We start from the raw sequence: 22,504 nt of genomic DNA on the forward strand, positions 1-22,504 counted from the left end.
CCACCCCCCCTCCCTTGAGCACCCCACTCCTGCACTTCTCCCTCCTCCCTCTGCACTTACCACGTTGTCTTGCACTTGCACGGTCATATTGTCACAAGGCCAATATAACAATTTTTGTTCTATTTCTCTCCTATGTCACTCCCCCCCGCCCCCTCTCCAGGCCCCAACTTGTCTAGTAGTGCTGGAAACACTTGTGTATAGGTGCCATACAAATGTGCACTAAATAAATAAATAAAATAAGCTATTTAGGGAAAATCATAAATGCCCAGGGCCTCATACAATAATCGCAGGATGGTTCTTTCGGTCTTACACAGTGCAAATGCCACCACTTCTGACCATGATGTGTTTGTTTTTCCTCATGACAGACATGAGAGACTTGAACAGTGTTGTTGGAGCCATTGGGTTCCAATGGATGAGCAAGCTTACATTTCTTTTAGCAAAAGGCTTTCAGCTTGACATCCAAAATAAGCAAAAACCCTTGAGAGTTTAAATATTGTGATAACTACAAGCAGGGCATATCGAAGGCAAACTGCCATGAGCCCAGTTTGTGTTGTTTAGGATTCTGTTATGAAAGTAAGAACTGCAAGTCTTGTTACAGTATGTCTTTGAAGGCTTTGCATTCAAGAGAACGAAACATGTATATGTCTAATTCAGAGTACTCTTTTGTTCCCCCGTCCTTGGGCAAGAAACTCTCTCGTTCCCTATGCTACAGAAAAAATTACTCTAGAAATAGGCCATCATTAGAGCCAACAACTCAGCAAGCACTTGTTAACAGCGTTAATGGGATATATTGTTGCATTTTCTACTGGTGGCATGGTTGGCACTCATTCTATACTTCTGGTATTACTTTCAACCCCATGACTTTGTGTTGTCTTACGTACATTGAAAAACAGCACATTTCAGTCAATCACATATGCTTTAGTAGTTAGCAAGCTACCTGCTCATCCTACCAACCAGCATAAGAGGTTGCTTTTGGGTAATGTGTCATTTCAATAACTTTTGATATTCTGTAACTCTTTGCTTTTCTGAGTTGATCTTCCTTGTTTGAAGCTTTGCACTGTAAGGTCATTGACTTACCTTTTTCCTGCATTGATTTGACTACAGAAATGGAAGAGAAGGAGAGGATTGAGAAGGAGAAGGCCCGCCTAGAGGAGATGGATGAGGAAGAGTATGATGCTCTCCCAGAGGAAGAGAAAGCCTTCTTAGACGGGCAACGTCTGAAGGTCCTACGCGAGAGGAAGAGGTAACTAAATTATCTTTGCTCTAGACCTTGCATTCATCTGTTTTATTGATTAAATGGGATGTTCGTTAGAGGACCCAGGTTAAGGAAGACACACCATATCACCAAGACCAGACACATGGGGCGCAGAGCATGCTAAAAATGTTGGATGATAGACTTTTGATATTTTGTAAGTGCAATTGCTGGATGTCTACTGGATGCCTACTGTTAGAATATTTTCTTTTAAATTCAGCAGTTTACTGACTATTCAACAGAGCCTGCGGTGTGGATTCTCTTTACTACAATATCATTTAATGCAATAAATAAGGGGTGGACGGACTCAACAAGTTCGCTGAGCACAGCAATAATTCCGGCCTATGACAAGGTTGATATAGGTGACCGAGGAAAATATCAGCCAATCCTACTTGTTGACATAGTTGAGCAGATCTAAGGGAAGGTGGTGTTAAGGTGAATTGTGAAATGGGTAAATGAAAATAGCATTTGGACACATTAATGGGCTGGTTTCCAACTCCAACCAGATGTTAACACCCTAGTTCCAAACCTTGCATCACTTAGCAATCCGATAGTTTTGCAGTGATTACTATGCATTGGCTGAAGAACCCTGGGGGCAAAAAAGGCTCTTGCTAATAAGGGTGGCACAGCCATGTCTTGTCCCCTACCTTGTATTGCTTGTTTATTCTTTGATTTATTGTATATTATTAAAGATGAAACTGCCCTAAATGATAACTATCCTATAGAGTATATACAGTATCACAGCACAACCTCAATTTATTTTACCCCCTAGGCTCTACAGTTCCTGTCTGACAGTTTCAGTGTATGAACTCTGGTGATTAATAATTAGCCTCTAAGTCACAAAGTCCAAATATATGGCATAATACTCAATCTTTAAACATAACATCTGGATAGAAACGACTTGCTTACAGAAGGTGAGCTTTTTAGACCATCTTGGGTGTAGCTTTCCAAGAAGAAGGATCATACTAGCTTGGAGAGAATGTTATACCGCAATTCTCCAAGATACACTCTGAGCGGGCTGTAAAGGTTTTAAAACTCAAGTCAAGTGAGGCCCGCTTTAAAGAACATAACTTTGGATGTATACCCCCTGCAGCAATATTATTTAATTCTAAAACAGATGCTCTGGCTACAAATGACCATATCTAGCTCAACCTTAACTATAGTATTAGCAATATGCTCTATAAAATGTGAAAGCTTGCTTGGAATCTCTTAGACTAAATGAGGACACGGTTGTAATCTCATCTAAAACCTTAAGGAGAAGTCTTCAATTGGGTGACAAGTTCACCTGGAACAATGTCTTTAAAATGGTTCAAATGAATAAATCCAAGTTGCCTACCACATAGGACTACCAGGTGTTTGGTTTGGCCTGAAAGCAACAACCTCTGTACTGCAACTGAGACTACGTTCCCAGTGCTAAGAAGGTGGCAGGAACGTCCTTACATCATCGGAGGAACTGCATTGTCCTATTTGATAGCCAAACTATGGAACTTGGTACCAAAGTAAATAAGAATGACGGAAGACCACCTAACTTTCAGAAAACGATTGAAAACCTGACTATTCAACTCACTGAGACAAGCATAAAACTAAACTCTGTAACCAAAGCAAACACGGAACAATAGGAATTGAAGAACCAACAATGAAATCACCACACACCCAGAGCCAAACGTAAACCAACTAGACACCCCCTCCTCTTTTCCACACCTGCATACCTCCCACATACTACACATGCTCAAAAGGGCCAGCAAAACTACTTACCAAAAAATATGCAAACCACCCACTCACCACTAGCCACGCCACAAAACCAAACTGTTGCAAACAACCGAGACACTGGACACTACTCCTCCGGACACAACACGCCCTGTGCCCACAACAAAGCTCACCCAGAAAACTCACACCTACAGATGACAGTTTCTCCTGGTTCTGCAAGCATCAACAGAAGAGCACAACCTCTATCCTATCCCTCTTCACTCACTAACCAACCCTACCCACTTTTCTTACAGAGCCAAGTAAGCGCAAGGAGGCTATGCAAATGGCAGCGGTGCATGATTTAAATCATCATATCATAAAATAATATAACTTTTAGCATTAATTGTGATTGGCATTCCAATAAAATGCCTGCAGCGGTTAAGGAGTTTACAAAGGGTACACTAATATCGTGCAAACTGGTGTTTTGGGATACGACATATGGTATTAGGATTCACAAGCATCGAGCCATACTTTAACCCAGAACATCTGCCCTCATCTGCTCACTGTACATTTCCTTAAGCCATTCCCATTGAAGGCCTTGTAGATAATACTCAGACTGGCAAATGTACAATTTGCCTCTTTGGCAGGAAGCTGGCAAGGGTATGACACACGTAAATGCAGGTTGTATAGATGCACAAGGAGAACAATTTGCCACTTCCTGTGATCCTCAATACATTGTTAAAATCAGTGGTCGAAGTGGGCGGGAGCGGTCGGGAGCGGTGCTCCTCTACTTCTTTTAATTAAGTTTTACCGTTCCTATACTTTTATTTTAAAAGGAAACCGTTCCGGAGCGGTTTCGTTTTAAAATAAAAGTGTAGGAAGAAGTTGAAACTTGCGCCCTCAGTGCACCGCACAGGACGTTTCCTTAAAGAGAAGGAACATGTGTTTTGGGGTTTTTATTGTGCATGGGAGGGGGCACAGCGATGGGGTCTGTTTGAAGTGGTGCAGGCCAGTAGGGAACATAGTTCCACTACTACTTTTCATTGACTTCGACCACTGGTTAAAATGCTCTTATGTGCTAATGACCTCTATAGCAGACACTGCACATCAGACAAACTGCTGCTTCACATTGATACTTGTCAATTTTGATGTCCAGGATAGATGACATGCCCTTTATTTATGCTGACCCACGTTGAACTTTAATGTGATTTTTGTATTCACCAAATCGTTCTGTCAAGCTTATATGTGAAGAAAGCAAGATTTTATTTCGCCTAATTATAGTATGTACTTTAACACACTCTAATGATCCTTTTGCATAGCTTGAATGCTATAGGCAATGTTTTAATGGTTTTGTTTTAATGATTTTTATAGGCTAAAAAAACCTGGAACTAAACAAATCTAACATTACTTCGAATGGATTGTGTCCTCCCACGTATTCCTCATTTTATGATATTCGTATCCCAGCTCTGCTGCTTCGGAAAAAAGTCACCAGAGGGCGTTGTGTTAGAGGCCGCAGAGTCGTAGTCCCTCGAGAGCTGCCGTAGAGTGTCGATGTCATCCACTGTATAAAGGGCTCGAGCAGCGCCCGTTACCCAAGTTCCGTTTTTCCGACGCAACTGCTTCGTGTTACGAACGGCGCGTCAGATTTTTCCTCGACGATGTCCTCATCATCTACTCCCACCACACCCAAGAAAGGGTTAAAAAAATGTCAGAAGTGTGGTAGGAAAATGTCAATAACCGACCCCCATCGGAATTGGCTCTGGTGACTCAGCCCAGACTATCGGGTTGACGAGTGCGGTGCCTGCCAGGCCATGTCCAATAAGGCTCTTAGGGAACGTAGAGGTAAGCTGGTGGTGGGGGAGGACACCTAGAAGTCTTCCAAAAGACAGAAAGATTTTGATGAATATAGTGGAAAATCTCGACATGAGTCGAGGAGGTAGAGATCAGAGTCGCTCAGGGAAATCCTCCTCGTCTTCGACTAAAAAGTCAAGAAAGCGACATCACAGATCTTCTTCCTCCTCTTCTGAGAGGAGAGTAACTTATCCATCAAAGCACGATTCCCCAGAAAAATGGGAGGCCTTTAGGGCTTCGATGCTTAAAATATTTGAGAAAGCGGCCCAGACCACCTCGAAGTTGCCGCATGGTGACCCACGCTAAAAGTGACAAAGGGAAATCAAAATCTAAACACGAGAGAGCCGAAAAAGAGTCGAGAGTGTCATCAAGGGAAAGTTCCCCGACGCCTCGTACAAAGTCAAAACCTCTGGTGCATAAATCTGTGGTAGCGGAATCGACTTCAACGTCGAAGTCGAAACTCGAGACTCGACACAGTCGACGACTACTGCATTGAAGCCGCCGGTGAAAATGGCGTTGACGCCTTTAACTGTACCAAAGCCGCCTTCGACAGTGTCGAAGCCGTCTCCGAAAACTTCAAAGCCAGCGTCTTCTTTATAGAAGCCTTGCATGCCTTTATCGAGCCATTCATTAATCCCGATACCCAAGTCGACGCCATTACCCATGCCTAAGTCAATATCACCCTCTTTACCTGAAAAAGTTTTCCATCCTCAACCCAGACAGGAATTTTTCAGATCCATGTCATCCATTTTTGAAGAACACTCCTCTGAAGAGGATGTCACTTCATCTGGAGTTAGGTTTGGAACCAGGGAGTTCCCTGAAGAGCTAGTGGACCCAAATTCCAAAATAACAGATCTTTGACTGTCTGCAAAATGCCAGTAGCCTAGACACTTCACCTGAAGTGGATTTTGAGAGACCAGAACCCACAGATCATGCTGATCCTAGTTATAGGAATCTTATGGGAAGGGTCATTGATTTTATGGGTTGGAAGGCAGCTTCCCCAGATTTTGACCAGGATGACATGACCGATATCTTGAGTGAAGGTCCTCTAAATGATCCTGTTCTTCCATTCCATAAAGCACTTCAGAAGAGGGTGATGGTAAATTGGAATACTCCTGATTCTATTTCAGCAGTAAAAAAGAAATGTGTACAAAAATACAGGCCATCATTATCGTATCCGGAATTTCTACCTAAACATCCCTCCCCAAACATCCCTCCCCTGAAAGTCTAGTGGAGCAAGCTGCAACCTCCACTAGGCAATCAGTTTACCCATCATCATTTACCACCAGAAAGGGATGATAAAAACAAGTTGATGCTTGGGCCCAGAAAGTTTTCACTTCAGGCAGCATGAACCTTAAATCGACTAATGTTACTTTCACTTTAGCAAGATTTACATATACCCTGTGGGACTGCATGACATCAGCGGCTGAACGCTTCCCGGAAGGTGAGGAACAGGATGGTTTCCTGGCTATAGTAAAAGATGGTAAAGAGGCTATGGAGGAATGCCTTCAGTCAGGACTGTAAATACAAGGAACCTCAGAAAGGAACCCACGCACAAGACAGTCCTAAATTGTGACAATGATTTTATGGTTGAATCTCCATCTTATTTATAAGGCATATGCTTTCAAGGAAAGTCACAGGAGCAACAGAGCCAAAGGAAAAAACCTAAGGAGTACACATATTCTTTAACGTATTTCAAAAATGTTTTTTACAAGTTTTTAAAAAAAACAACATAACAAAAGATGAAAAGGAGACATACAACAAAGCATATGTACATTATGATTTCAACAAATAATTGGAATAGAAAATAATGCAATGAGACAATAAGTAAAAAGAACAGAGAAAACCACAAAAAGGCAGTTATGCCTGTTGGGTTTTAACCAGGGTGTGTAAGAAATTACCCTGGTTAGTACAGAATTGAATTATTCATAATCAACTAATGACATGTAGTTATTTTGCCATATCATTGACTGCCAACGTGTATGAGAAATTATGGAGTAGTTCCCGGGGTTGCTTCCAGGCGGGAGCGGAACCCAGCAACGGGAAAAACACGTTTCGGCGGGCCTAAATAGGTTGGTGTTGTAGAAGCCTTCCTCAGGGCAGAGTTGATGTAGTCTAGAAGTGAATCCCTAGAGGGGGCAGACAAAATGAACACATTGTAGGTAGGGGTTGTACTCAAAAGGAGAACGTTTTTTCAGAGGAGTGTCGGGTTCAAGGATACTGTTGACAGAAAAACACGGAGCACTCACCCTATGAATCTATAAAGGACAGGGGAATGTCGTGCGGCTGCTGTCCCGGGGTGCCGGGACTCTGGTACTGCTGATGTAGGTTGCTGAGCTTCTGCTTGCTCTCAGTCAAACACTACGGAAGTAAACACAATAAAGTGCTGTGTCACAGAAAGGTGGGAGTGGACCGTGAAGTCTGTTTAGTTGTGCACAGTTGCGAGTATCAAAGGTAAAAGAGAAAGAAAAAGATAATGATGTGTTAAATTAGACAGCTATGTGTACATCATGTGTCCATGACCATCCGGAGGAAAATCGGTTGTGGGTGCACGGATGGCCATAGTCTGTAAAGAGAGTCAGGACTGGACACTGCGGATAGTGTAAGCAGATCCATGGCATCTAACACTGTCCTACGCAAAAGCGGCAGCAAAATTACTTAGCGTCGCTATAAAACAGCCTCAACAACACTCTTATGCAAGCTCATCTTCCTGGAAGAGTCGCCCCTTTCGCTTCTACTCCTCTTTTGGAAAAGGGAGGGGGCAGACAAGTCAGAGAGGCAAACGGAGAAAACCCTTTTGTGGTGGGAAAGGTGCTAGATCAGCCACAGCAGTGGCTACTACCTCCTCAGCCACTGCTGCAGCTACTGCAAAGCCACTTTGAGGTCTTCACCCACAAAACCCTGGTGGGAGGCAGAATCACTTGGTATCTGGACGAATGGCAGGGCATTACTTCAGATGCCTGGGCAGTAGAGATAGTGACCCATGGTTACTGCCTTCCTTTTCATCAAAGACCTCAAGATCATCCACCGGGAGCCAACTCTGTAAAAATTCCAGACCCGCTCCTTGTGCAGGAGATTTTAACCCTGCTGGAGAAAGGTGCAATAGAACATGTACCTGTAGCAGAGAGGAACAAGGGTTGGTACTCCCCTTATTTTCTCATCCCCAAAAAGGACGGAGGATTGAGACCCATCTTGGACTTGAGAAGCTTGAACAAGTTCCTCTGGAAGGACAAGTTCAAGATGGTGACCCTGTCTCGGATCCTTCAGGCCCTTCAGCTTCAGGAGTGGCTGGTTTCATTGGACCTTCAGGATGCTTACTTTCATGTGCCAATCCATCTCAAGCACAGAAAGTACCTGAGGTTCGCAATTGGTGGTTCTCATTATCGGTTTCGGGTTCTACTATTAAAGCTGACCTCCGCCCCAAGGGTTTTCACCAAACTGATGGCGATGGTGGCAGCGAGTATCAGAAGAAGGGGATTCATGTCTACCCTTATCTGGACGATTAGCTAATCAGGGCGAGTTCATCCGAACGAGCCCAGGAGCATCTGGCCTTGACCTACCACTTCTTACACAGACTGGACTTCTCCCTCAATTACAAGAAGTCACAAATGATTCCAAGCCAAAGACTCCAATTCATCGGAGCAGTCCTGGACACTTCCTCAGGGAAAGCCTCGCCTCCTGAGGAGAGAGCTCACCACATTCTGCAGATGGTAACAAAGTTTCAAAATGCCCAACATCTACCGGCATTCGACTTTCTAAGGTTGCTAGGCTCCATGACATCCTGCATTTTTCTGGTGCCAGAGGCCAGATTGAGGATGAGATCCCTTCAATGGGCCCTCAGGACTCAATGGTCCCAATTTTCGGGGGAGATGTCAGATCTTCTGCAAGACTCAACCAAGGTGGCTCAAGATCTCCTATTGTGGGCTTGCAAGGGGAATATCCTCAAGGGGGAACCTTTTTGGCAACCATGGCCGGAGATAACGGTAGTGACGGACACTTCACTCATGGGGTGGGGAGCCCACACCAATGATCTGACAATCCGGGGTCATTGGTCTCATCGGAGTCCAAACTACACATCAACCTTTTGGAGTTGAAGGCAATCAGACTAGCGCTGAAGGCCTGTCTGCCCTTTGTACAGGGAAAGAATGTCCTAATAATGACAGACAACACAGTGGCCATGTACTACCTCAACAAAAGAGGCGGCGTAGAATCACTCCCACTGTGCAGAGAAGCAATGCAGCTGTGGTCCTGGGCAATGCAAGAAGGAATCTCTCTATAGGCAGTTCGCCTAGCCGGAGAGCTGAACACGGCGGCGGATGCTCTGTGCAGGCAGAGCACAGTCTCCCACGAATGGGAGCTAGCTCAGGAAGTCCTTCAAGAGATCTTCACTCTTTGGGGAACCCCTAAAGTGGATCTATTTGCGACCGGTGCCAACCGGAAGTGCAAACTGTACTGCTCAAGGGAATTTCCCCCGAGAGGAGCTCTAGGAGACGCGTTTGTGGTGGACTGGGTATTTCCACTCCTCTACGCGTTTCCTCCAGTCCCCATGATTCCTCAGGTAATCAGGAGGTTGAGAAAGTTCAGGAAAACCATGATGCTAATTGCCCTGGATTGGGCCAGGAGGACGTGGTACGCGGACCTTCTGGACATGTCCATCTGCCCTCCAATACGTCTTCCACAAAGAGAGGATCTTCTCTCGCAAGAGGAAGGTCGGGTTCTCCATCCAGAGGTCAAGACAGTGTCTTCACGCGTGGTTTCTGAGAGGCTGAGATATAAGGATTGGGACCTCCCCGATGGCATAATGGAGATTTTGCTTTCGGCCAGAAGGCCAGCAACAAAATCCCTGTACCGGTGTCGTTGGAACAAGTTCAGTAACTGGTGCAGGGATAGGAATGTGGATCCATTTTTATGTAATACAATTTGGGGCTCCAAGTTGGCACTATAAAAGGACATCTGGCAGCGCTATCTATCTCTAAGCGCTCCTCGGAAGAGGTGTCCTATTTTAAAATGCCCTTAGTAATTCAATTCTTGAAAGGGCTAACAAATGTGTAGCCCCCTCCCCCACCCCGGCACCTTTTCTGGTGCCTATTTGGGATTAGAATTTAGTCTTAAAATTTCTCGTGTGCCCCTTTCAAACCTTTACATTCGAAGGGATTGTGTCCTCCGACGTATTCCTCATCTTAGATATATCCTTCCAGCTCTGCTGGCCTCGGAAAATTTTTCTCCAGAGGGCGCTGCGCGTCGACGTCCCTCGAGTCGATGACCCTCGACAGCCGCCGTATCGACGCTCGACGTCATCTTGCCTATAAAGGCCGCGCGCAGCGTCCGTTGCTCAGTTCCGTTTTTCCGCGCTACTCGGTGCCTCGGAATACCGTTGCTCAGTTCTTAGTACTATTTACCTCGAGTTATTCGATACCGTACTCGATGGCTTCCTCGTCGGAACCGACAACTCCTCGATCCGGCTTCAAAAAATGTCGAGATTGTGGGAAAAAGATGTCGTTAACCGATCCTCACAGAAATTGTCTGTGGTGCTTGGGAGCCGAACACCATTGTTCGGAGTGCGAGGACTGTATGTCCATGACAGCTAAGGCCCTGAAGGAGCGTAGGGGGAAGCTGGAGAAAGGTAAGACTTTTAAAGCTTCTTCTTCTTCGACGAAGTCGAGACATTCGTCTCCTCGTCACCATTCACGCTCCAGGTCTCGGAGTGGGTCCCATCACTCCTCGAGATCGAAACACTCGAAGAGGAGACGTCGAAGATCCCCTTCTCCGTCTTCCTCTTCCTCTGTTTCGCCAAAAAGAATCCCTTGCCCCACGAAACATAGTTCCCGGGCTGAATGGGAGGAATTCAGAAAAAATATGATGAGCGTCTTCGAGAAAGCGGCCTCGACCCCCTCGAAGACTGCCGAGAGCGATGCTCTGGTCGAAAGACCCGAAGGTCAAAAACGCCGCGAGTCGCAGTACCCGGCGAAAGAAACCTCTCGAGCGCGTCTCGAACCCTCGAGTAGGACCATGACCTCCAAACCTTCCTCGAAGGTTCCGTCGACGCCGTCGACGAAGGTTCCGTTGACGTCGAGGTCTTCGACGCCGTTGTCGAGGGAACCTTCGACACACAGGTCTGTCGACTCGACGCCGGCCTCGACACCGGCGTCGACGCCGAGAAAAGTCACGGTGACCACACATCCAGTGACGATCCCCAGGCCCTCGACGTCGATGGCGTCGATATTGTCGAGTAAAATTCCAATTCCTTCGAGGTCCTCGAGGCCTCCACCTCTGTTTTCGACGCCACGCTCGAAGCCTTCGGCGTCGACGACATCGACGTTTTCGAGGCCAATAATGACAAGTTCAGCACCCTCTGCCTTGGAAATGGGATTTACTCCCTTTATTAGTTCAGAACAATTGAGAACTATATCCTCAATTTTAGAAGAGGGTGATTTGTCCGAACAAGACACATTTGAGTTACAGGGACCTGTAACCCCAGTTAGAGAGGAATTTTCCTCTGAAGAGCGCAGATTAAAGGATCTTCATGATTCTTTACATGAGGCAAGTGGGTTAGACACTTCCCCTGAGGTGGATTTTGCTAAGCCAGACCCGGGGCAGCATGCTGAAACCCCCTACAGAGCCTTAATGGCCAGGATTACAGAGTTCATGGGGTGGTCTACACCTTCACAATCTTTCCAGCAAGATGACCTCACGGATATTCTTGACAAAGGCCCACAAGAGGATCCAGTGGTGCCCTTTCATAAAGCTCTTCAGAGAAAGATCATGACAAACTGGGAAACCCCAGATGTAATACCAGCAGTAAATAAGAAACTGTCTGCAAAGTACAGGGTATCTTCCACTGACCCAGAGTTCTTGTCTAAACATCCATCCCCAGAAAGTCTGGTGGTACAAGCAGCATCCTCTACCGACGTCAAGACGGCTTATCCTACTGTCCCACAGGACAGGGACGATAAAAAATATGATGCTATGGCTAAGAAAGTCTTTTCAGCGTGTAGTATGGCGTTAAAGTCTGTTAATGCTACTTGCACCCTTGCTAGGTTCAGCCATACACTTTGGGAGTGTGCTTCTACAGCGGCTGACTGCATCCCGGAGGGAGAAGAAAGGGATGCGTTCCTGAATATTATACAGGACGGTAAAGACGCTATGTGCGAATCCCTCCAGACGGGCATTGATTCGGCTGACAGTATCAGCAGAGCAATGGCGGCAAGTACATCAACCAGGCGGTTCGCTTGGTTGAGAAAGTCGGGTTTTGCCCCACATGTGCAAGCCAGGCTCTTGAACATGCCATTTGATGGCTCTTCTTTGTTCGGGAAAAAGGCGGATGACAGTTTAGAGAAACTGCAAACTTCAAAAGCAGCAGCAAAGTCCCTAGGAGCTGCAATCCGTCAGACTCCTTTTCGTCCCACAGGAACCTCTGCGAGGGGCAAGTCCTTTCGCTTCTACTCCTCATTCGGAAGAGGTAGAGGACGACCTGCTCAAAGGGGTCAAAGAAGGACTACCCGAGGTGGACGGGGTAGATATTCTAAAGCCGCAGCAACAGCAGGTGCCTCTTTACCTTCGGCATCTGCATCAGCCGCCCCAAAACCACTCTGAGGACTTCCCTCACAGGACACCTGTAGGAGGCAGGTTGACTCAACATCTGGCGGAATGGCAGGCTATCACGTCAGATGCTTGGGCATTGGAAACAGTTGCCCAAGGTTACTGCCTACCTTTCCTACGTATTCCTCAGAGTCATCCACCGGGGATCAGCTCTCAGAAAGCTCCAGATCCGCTCCTCTTGCAGGAAATTATAGACCTGCTAGAGAAAGGTGCCATAGAACCGGTACCTGTAGCGGAGAGGAACAAGGGCTGGTACTCCCCTTATTTTCTCATTCCAAAGAAAGACGGAGGACTGAGACCCATCTTGGACTTGCGAGAATTGAACAAATTCCTCAGGAAAGACAAATTCAAGATGGTCACTCTTTCTCAGATCCTCCAGGCCCTTCAGTTTCAGGATTGGTTGGTATCTCTGGACCTTCAGGACGCTTATTTCCATGTGCCTATCCATCTCAAACACAGGAAATACCTGAGGTTCGCAATTGGCAACTCTCACTATCAATTTCGAGTACTGGCTTTTGGGCTGACCTCCGCCCCGAGGGTCTTCACCAAGTTAATGTCGGTAGTGGCTGCAAGTCTAAGGAGGGAAGGGATTCACGTCTACCCCTACCTGGACGATTGGCTGATCAGAGCTGTTCCTCCGGAGCAAGCTCAGATCCAGCTAAATCACGTGTGCTACTCCCTTCACAAGCTGGGCTTCTCCCTCAATTTAAAGAAGTCTCAAATGATACCATCGCAGAGACTCCAGTTCATAGGAGCGATCCTGGATACTTCCCTGGGAAAAGCCTCGCCACCAGAGGTGAGGGCTCAAGATATTCTACAGATGGTTACCAAGTTCCAACATGCCCAACGTCTCCCAGCTTTCGACTTTTTGAGGTTGCTAGGCCTCATGGCATCCTGCATTTTCCTTGTGCCAGAGGCTCGCCTGAGAATGAGATCCCTCCAGTGGGCACTGAGGACTCAGTGGTCACAATTCTCAGGGAGAATGACAAATCTTCTTCAGGTTCCCGGCAGGGTGGCTCGAGACCTTCAGTGGTGGGCCTGTCAGGAGAACATTCTGAAAGGAGAACAGTTTTGGCAACCCTGGCCGGAGATAACAGTAGTCACGGATGCCTCACTCACGGGGTGGGGAGCCCACGCCAACGACTTGACCATCAGCGGTCGTTGGTCTCCATCGGAGTCCAGACTACACATCAACCTGTTAGAGCTGAGAGCATCAAACTTGCGTTGAAGGCTTTCCTGCCAGTTGTACAAGGGAAGAACGTCCTGATAATGACGGACAACACGGTGGCCATGCATTACCTCAACAAAAGAGGAGGCGTAGGATCACTACACCTGTGCAGAGAGGCGATGCAGCTCTGGTTTTGGGCAATCCAAGAAGGAATCTCTCTATCGGCAGTTCACCTAGCCGGAGAGAAGAACTTGACAGCGGACGCTCTGAGCAGGCAGAACACAGTCTCCCACGAGTGGGAGCTAGCTCAGGAAGTCCTTCAAGAGATCTTCACCCTTTGGGGAACCCCTCAGGTAGATCTATTCGCCACCAGCCTAAACAGGAAATGCGACCTGTTCTGCTCAAGGGAATTTCCTCCGAGAGGAGCTCTGGGAGACGCGTTCATAGTGGACTGGGAGTTTCCGCTTCTGTACGCGTTCCCACCGGTCCCTGTCATTCCTCAAATGATCAGGAGGTTGAGAAGATTCCGGCGAACCATGATCCTAATTGCCCCGGATTGGGCCAGGAGAACGTGGTACCCGGACCTTCTAGACTTGTCCATCTGCCCTCCAATTCGACTTCCTCTCAGAGAGAAACTACTCTCACAGAAGGGAGGTCAGGTTCTCCATCCAGACATCAAAACCCTCAACCTTCACGCTTGGCTTCTGAACGGATGAGGTACAAGGATTGGGACCTCCCTGATGATGTTATGGAGGTGTTGCTTTCGGCAAGGAGGCCAGCAACAAAGTCTTTATACCGCTGCCGTTGGAACAGATTTTGCAGCTGGTGTAGAGAACAGAATATCGACCCATTTTCATGTGGTACACCAATGGTTTTGTCCTTCCTACTATATTTAGCAAATTCAGGCCTTCAAGTTGGCACCATTAAGGGCTATCTTGCAGCGCTATCTATCTTTAAGCGTACTGCGGAGGAACCATCCTATTTCAAATTACCCTTGGTAATACAGTTTCTAAAGGGGTTAACCAATGTTTATCCCCCAAGACCATTCCAAGTTCCCCTATGGGATTTAAACTTGGTATTAACTTTCCTGATGGGTACACCTTTCGAACCTCTCCATTCTTGTTCGTTAAGATTCCTTACCCTTAAGACTGTTTTATTAATAGCACTTACATCTGCTAGAAGGGTGAGCGAATTACAAGCTCTTTCTTGTAAACCACCTCATACAATCTTTCACAAAGACAAAGTTGTCCTGCAAGTGAAGCCTAATTTCCTCCCAAAGGTAGTCTCTGAATTCCATATCGCTCAGAAGATTACCCTACCATCTTTCTATCCTCCTCCTCACCCGGGGAAAGAGGAAGAGAGGTTACACAGACTAGACCCTAGGAGGGTTTTAAGTTTTTATATTAGTAGACTAGCCAGGATAAGACAGGCAGACCAGCTATTTGTAGGCTACAGAGGTCACAAGCTGGGGTTACCAATAACTAAGCAGACCATTTCCAGATGGATCATTCTAGCCATTCTGGAATGTTATAAACTGGCAGGGAAAGAGCCCCCTCAAAACCTTAGGGCTCATTCGACCAGAGGTATTGCAGCTTCATCGGCCCTCAAAAGAGGCGTGCCGATTAAAGACATATGTGCGGCCGCTACATGGTCGTCTGTCCATACCTTTACACGTTTTTACAATCTGGATTCCTCCTCTAGTCAAGAGACTAGGTTTGGAAGGGCTGTACTACATTCTATTCATCAATAGAAGACAGCGTGAAGTCAGTGCTCCCTCCTCCAAATATAGAATACTGCTATGGGAGCCTATCTAAGATGAGGAATACGTAGGAGGACACAATCCCTTCGAAGAACAAGTTACTTCTTACCTTGTAACGTTCTTTCGACGGGATGTTCCTCCGACGTATTCCTCATCGACCCTCCCATCCATCCCTGCAGTTCTACTTCCCTTGTTGTTGCAGCTTACGCTCCTTCAGGGTGATTAGTCTAATCCAGACAGTAATACTGTGGGCTACAAAACGGAACTGAGCAACGGACGCTGCGCGCGGCCTTTATAGGCAAGATGACGTCGAGCGTCGATACGGCGGCTGTCGAGGGTCATCGACTCGAGGGACGTCGACGCGCAGCGCCCTCTGGAGAAAAATTTTCCGAGGCCAGCAGAGCTGGAAGGATATATCTAAGATGAGGAATACGTCGGAGGAACATCCCGTCGAAAGAACGTTACAAGGTAAGAAGTAACTTGTTCTTCTTTCCCATTAAGATTTCTCACTCCTAAAACAATTCTTTTGGTGACTATAACATCAGCCTGCAGGGTAAGTGAGTTGCAGGCACTGTCTTGTAAGCCTCCTCACACCATTTTCCATAGGGACAAGGTTATTCTAAAAGTCAAACCATCTTTCTTGCCTAAAATAGTTTCTGATTTTCATCTGTCACAAAAAATGACCTTTCCTTCTTTTTATCCTCCGCCTCACGCTAGTAAGGAAGTGGAAAGGTTGCATAGACTGGACCCAAAAAGGGCTCTCAGTTTCTACATTTCCAGATTGGCAAATCTTCGACAATGTGACCAACTATTTGTTGGGTATACTGGACACAAAGTGGGCCTTGCAGTGTCTAAACAAACTCTATCCACATGGATAATTCTAGCAATCTCTGAATGATTTCAATTAGCTGGGAAAGAGCCTCCAGATGGATTAAGGGCTCATTCAACCAGAGGCATGGCAACTTCCACGGCTCTTCAGAGGGGTGTCCCGGTGCAGAATATTTGTGCTGCGGCCACCTGGTCGTCAATGCACACCTTTTGTAAAGCATTACTGCTTGGACTCTACTTCATATCAAGGAGGACTATTTGCAAAAGCTGTCCTTCATTCAGTCCATAATTAAAATTTCTAGTACTCCCACCTCCAAAATTATTACTGCTATGGGAGTCTATCATAAGATGAGGAATACGTAGGAGGACACAATCCATTCGAAGAACAAGTTACTTACCAACTGTAACGTTCTTTCGATTGGATGTTCCTCCCACGTATTCCTCATCGACCCTCCCAACCTACCCCATCGTACAGTTTACGCCAGTTGCACTCGAACTTCCTTAAGAGCCTGAGGACTTAAAGCCTGATCAGCTGATGCGACCATGAACACCGTAAAAACAAAACTGAGGTAGCGGGCGCTGCTCGAGCCCTTTATACAGCGGATGAAGTTGACGTTAGACGGCGGCTCTCGAGGGACTATGACTCCGGGGCCCGAACACAGCGCCCTCTGGTGAAAAATGTTTCCGACGCAGCAGAGCTGGGATACTGTTATGACTTGATGGTTGTGAAGATTATGGGGCCTCTGTCCATAAGTTCCACTCAGAAAGATACAAATAACTTCCTGAGCAATCCTTGAGGCCACAGGTTTTTCGAGTGCCGAAGAACGCCAGGAACCAGGAACACCGGTGACCCCTCGACCGCTGTAAAGCAAGCAATGGGTCAGTACAATGGCAAACAATACACTGAATAGCGAGGTAACAAATATCAAGGGGCTTACCAAGGGTCTGGGGACAGAAAGAACATTGATGAGAATAGAGGTGTTCCGTGTGGCTGCAAAGTGTAGCAAGCGGCAGCGGGTAGGCGTAGATTGTTGTAGGCACTGCAAGACCTGTATGGAAAGGGTACTCCAAAAGGTAACAGAGGAGGAAATCCGAAAACAGTCCGTTAAGAGTTCCAAGGTCAAAAGCCAGCCAAGTTCGTCGTAACCAGGGGGTAATCCAAAGGAATCCAAAAATACAGTTCAAAGGTCCTGAAACAGCACAGCAAAACAGTATCCAAGGGCTTGACAGAGGAATCCAAGAAGAACAGTCCGTAGTCCAGGTTCAAGATGTGGAGACAGGAAGACGCCGAACAGTGCCTGATTGGGTCAGCTGTGAAGCACTGAATGAGCGTTCCCTCTCCGGTTTTAAAGGGGCCTAGGAGTATCACATGACCCATCACGTGACCGATGATGTAGCACGTTTCCTTGTCACATGACCCAAGTTTTTAAAACGCTGCCGGGTCTTCCTGAGGGCATGGCGAAGCAAAGGAAAAAGCCGGTGTCTCAGTCGACTGTCTCCAAGACGCCAGGGCAGCTGCCAACGTTGCAATGGGTGAATATGACCATAGTGCGTTAGATGCTCTTGTGTGCGCCGCTGCCGTGCTGCTTGAGAGAGTGAGGACATGAGGTCAGAAGGGGAAGGCAGATCAGGACCTGATATGGAGGGCTCAGTGACTGCACAGGTATTCGTGTGCGTAAGGTGACCAGTGGATGGTGTAACAGATACGAATATCATAAGATGAGGAATACGTGGGAGGATCATCCAATCAAAATAACGTTACATTTGGTATGTAACTTGTTCTTCTATATAAATTCAAGTAAAACTTGATGAAAAATTTAGGAATAGAAAAATAGGACCTGCGACCAGGCCAAAAATAATAACAATTGGGGCATACTGCTAGGGCAATATATTTCAGATCAGAATTTGTAGCTGAATGTTTCTAATGGGAAAAGATCAGATTTGGTAGAAGAATCAAAAGTAAGGAGTATAGGACTTGTGTTTGTGGAAAAATGAACTGCTAGTCTCTAGTTTTCAGTCATGAGGCATGTGAGCGGAGAGGTAAGAAAAAACATTGGGCACATTCAGAGTTTGGCAGAACCGTAAAAAAGGGGCGGTAATTTGGCAGTAACTGAATTGCTGCCTTTTTCGCTGCTCTGCCAAATTCTGAGTTTGGTGTTTAAGTGGAATCCAAAAATCAGCAGACTTACCGCAGCAGAATTACTGCTTGCAGTAATTCCGCTAAAATCCCCATGGAGTCCTATAGACTTAAAAAATTGGGATTTACACTGCCTTACCACCACTTGTAATCCTGTGGTAAACTCACAGGGCCAAGTGGCGGTAACCGATTTTGATGTTAAATGGTGAGAATTTCAACCAAATTATCGCCAAACTCGAATGAGGCCCAATGTTGGGAGCAAAGTTTGGGGTTTCTCTATATGTCCGATCGTCCTTTTTGGATATCCTTTCTGAAAAAAAATCATGTAAATTAATTTTGGGCAACAGAACTCTTAGCCTGAGTTTACAGTCAAAGATTGCGCACACCCATGCATGGCGTACGCTACATCTATGAGATAATTGGGGCAGCTGTCACAATGACTGAACCACTTTTTAATTGTTTACTTGGGAGAGATGTGCCTTGCATGTCTGCTTGTCCGGTCCACTGTTCACACAACCTAGTATGGGAGTGTCTTCATTTCTGCTTCTTCCGGTCATAGCCGCAGACGCTTACACACAATTTTTCAGGAGTGTAAGCAACTAATGAAAAGCAGATCGGGTTGGCAGATCAACGGTGGATGCTCAGATGTCGCTCAGGGACATTACGGACTCTGGTGCGCCAACTAGAATGCTGTGTGGAATGTAGCACGGCGCAGAGAGACACTCATTATAATAAAATGTGTTTTTCTAGCAATATTTCATACACATTAGATAGTATCAACATTGGAAGCAATTATCAATTCAAAATATACATAAAGTGGAAGAAATATACTATGAATTTAACTTAATCAAGCTTGTTTTTTCTGATCACTGAAGCCGTGGTAGTAGAGAAACATGTTGGGGTATTGCTGCAAAAATTTGATCTTTATATACAAAGCTAAATGTATGTTTGTGTGTATGTATCTTTGTCTGGCTATACAAATCCATACTGTTGAACCCATGTCTACCAAATTTTGCATAGATTCCTCTTTTTTCTGGGGCAAGATCGTAGTCTGTTGGATGCAAAAATCTTATATACAAAAAACATTTTGGATGTGTGTGTGTATGTTTGTCGGTCTATACAAATCCACACTGTTTAACCCACTGCTACCACATTTTGCATGGATTACTCATTTGTCTGGGGCAAGATTGTAGTTTGTCTGGATGCAAAGAGTTCACTCCGTAGACACCCTCATTTACTGACCCCGATTCGCTACAGTAGGTAGTAGGACTGAACATTTAGAAAAGTGTCTGAAGCAAAATGTTCCATGTGTTGGTTATTCCTTTGATTGGTTCTTTCCCTCTAGTCCTCAAGCACTCCTTGGTGCACCCTCTCTTAAAAAAAGCTGTCAGCTGACCCCTCTTGCCCGGCTAACTTTCACCTCATCTCCACTAACCCCTTCCTGGGTATACTCTTCGAGAAGTTGGTCCTCCCCCAACTGACCCTCCACACTGATCTTGTCGGTTGCCTTCATGACCATCAATCTGGATTGTGGCATTCAGAGGCACGCAAACTGCTCTCCTGAACACCCATGAAACCATGCTTGCAAATCTTGACTCCAACTCTCATGCTGTTCTCATTATCCTTGATCTCTCCTCTGCCTTTGATAGGGTCAACCATTCCATCCTCATAAAAAGACAACCACTGCATCACTGACCGGCACTGGATTGGCAGACCTAGTTTCTCACTAACCTCCCTTCCTAGTTGCAGTTGGGCCTATGAAGGAGGGGAGAATGGAGAAAGAGAGTGAATCAGAGAGGATACGGAACTGGGAGGTGGGTGATTCGAGGGAGTCGATGTGGATGTTGAAGTCACCAAGGAGGAGGAGTTTGGAAGAAGAGGTTGAGAAGGCAGGAAGCGAGGTTGGCCCATTCGGAGCGGAAGAGAGAGATGTGACCAAATGGGCCTCTAGATAGTGGCAAGGGTCAGAGAGAGAGAGTTGTGGAGACCCCAAGCTTGCAGACCAGGCATTCAAACGGGTAGGATTGAGTAGGTATGATAGAGGCTGGGAAGATCAGGGCCACTCAACTTAAGGCCTGTTGGGTCTGTAAAGAACTCATGGTGGCAACAGTAAAGCAGACGCAAATGATCACAGTTCAAGGGTGTTTATTGAACTTTATAATGAGTGAGATAAATGCCAAATCTAAACCTAAATCTACGACCATCAAATAAAAATAAGGCAGTCCTAGTGGCGTCTTGTAAAATAAAAAAGGTCTATACTAAAAAAAAAAATTATTGCCAATCCTTACTACTAATTACAAAATGCGTGTGGGATAATGTTCACCAGAAAAGAAAGAAGTGTTCCCAAAATGTTAAGTCAGGATGGTATGGCTCCCTTCCCCAAGTTTGAAGCACGGAACAAGGCGTGTCTCTCGAGCACAGCACACTCCTTGGCCTCGTCGGCACGGGGTTCACAGTTCCAGTTCCATAGTATCAAAACCTTTAGAGGCTGAGTCTCTTTCCAGAAAAAGTCTCTTGCCAGAAAAGGCTTGCTGATTCAAAATAACAAAAAAACAGAAGGTTCCTTCGGTAGGCTTGTACCTTGGGTAATTGCTCTTTGACCCTTGGATCTCCCTCCATCAGGCTCAGATCCCTCCTGCAACCTGGGCCTCCCTACATGGGGTTCACTACAGCCTTCCAAATATTGCCTGTGATATTCAGATGTCCTTTTAAACAATTCCGCACTGCAGGAAACCCTCAACGAGTTAGTTCCTGTCGACACAATGTTCACTGGCGTATTATTCTTGATTCGCAAATCACATACAAACTAAATTTCTCTCTGTGGTCTTGCACCTTGGGCGATTGCCTTTCGCCCCAGGATCTCCCTCTGTCTCCTGGATCCTCCTTGCAAAAATGGGCCTCCCTCCATAGTGTTCACTACAGCCTTTCTTTAGCACAGTTCGTGTATTTTTATCTCAGTTCATGTGTTGCTCGTTCTCATCAGAAAGCAGGGCTTTCCTTCTCCTAGCTTTCTTTCGGCATCCCTCTGTCGGGTTCACACTTGCCTTATTCCACAGTTCAGTCTTATCGGAAAGCGGGGCTCCGTTCCCCTAGCTTTCCTCCGGCAACGGGTCAGAGATTTTCGATTGTTCAAGGTACCCTTGTAGGACCACTCTGACGCTTCATGCCACCCTTTCCTAGGGCCTTCTGTTCTTGTATTTTCAAAGAACAGGTCTTGGTCAGTCTTTCGAATGAGCACCCATGTGGCGCCGGACCCCTCTGCACCTGGACCTCAACTGGGCTTTCTTTAAAGTTCTAACGCATACAAAAGTTCTTTCTCTTTCCAGATTCTTTGCGTTCAAAATGTTGCTACTTGCAACCTTGGGCTCAACGCAGTTCGGTTTGCCATCAGTTTCCTCTGACTCACTGGCTGTGCTGAACCCATTGGCTTTTCTGATCTCTGGAGTCAAGGATAGTACAATAGTGGCCAGCTTGCATCTCGGCGTGCATTATCAGAGCAGGAGGCCCCCGTGTACCATTGACATCTCCTGTTCTGCACGCCAGCTGCAACTCCCGGTCTTATGCTTTGCCTCTCGGAGGCTTCGCAGTTCTGAGTTGAAAAGGGTAATGGTAATTCGCACTTCATCCTTCCAGGTCTCACCGCCTTTCTTCTATGTTGAACTGCTGGTTTGTTGTCGCCGTCTCCTCGTGCATTCGGCCTTGCTTGTCGTGTGCTCTCATGTTCCGCCTTTTATCTCTGTGGTGGAAGTAAAGGGTATTCAGGTGTGTGTGATGGTCATCAATTACCTGACTCTACCGGACCCGTGGGTTGGGACATGTCGGGTAAACAGCTTTAGTATTAGTCTGTTGTTTGTCACAGTGTAGAAAGTGTTTGTGTTGGAAAAAGAGGGGGGTAGGGTTTCTAGAAATCCTATCGGGTAGGATGGGGAAGAAGTGTCATAAGGAAAGGGGTGGTCGGTTAATTCGGAAGGGCGACGTTTATAGGGTTGTTGAGGTGAATAATGGTGCTTATGGGAAAAGTAGTAATTTATAAAAGCTGATTGGATACTTGGGAAATAATAATCAGAGGGACAAGGATAAGAATGATTGGGAGTATTCGAGTAGAAATTTGGAAACAAGGATTCTGGGAGATGTGGTTTCTGAATGCAACAGGGTTTGGGCTTCTAGGGGATGTATCAGATATTGAGGGCTCGTTGGATAAAGGGGATTCTTTCAGTGGAAAGG

At 46.2% G+C, this 22,504-nt stretch overlaps 1 protein-coding gene across 1 annotated transcript in view; it reads left to right on the top strand.

The window, feature by feature from the left end:
- Window positions 1-22,504, top strand: part of HYDIN (HYDIN axonemal central pair apparatus protein) — a 3,273,799-nt gene that overhangs the window by 1,984,201 nt on the left and 1,267,094 nt on the right. The window contains exon 44 of the mRNA XM_069654775.1: window positions 1,105-1,243. Coding sequence (XP_069510876.1) covers window positions 1,105-1,243 — 139 coding nt within the window. The remainder of the gene's footprint in view (window positions 1-1,104; window positions 1,244-22,504) is intronic.

The sequence above is a fragment of the Ambystoma mexicanum genome, chromosome 1p (genome assembly GCF_040938575.1).
Source record: "Ambystoma mexicanum isolate Mex_15411 chromosome 1p, UKY_AmexF1_1, whole genome shotgun sequence".
NCBI lineage: Eukaryota > Metazoa > Chordata > Amphibia > Caudata > Ambystomatidae > Ambystoma > Ambystoma mexicanum.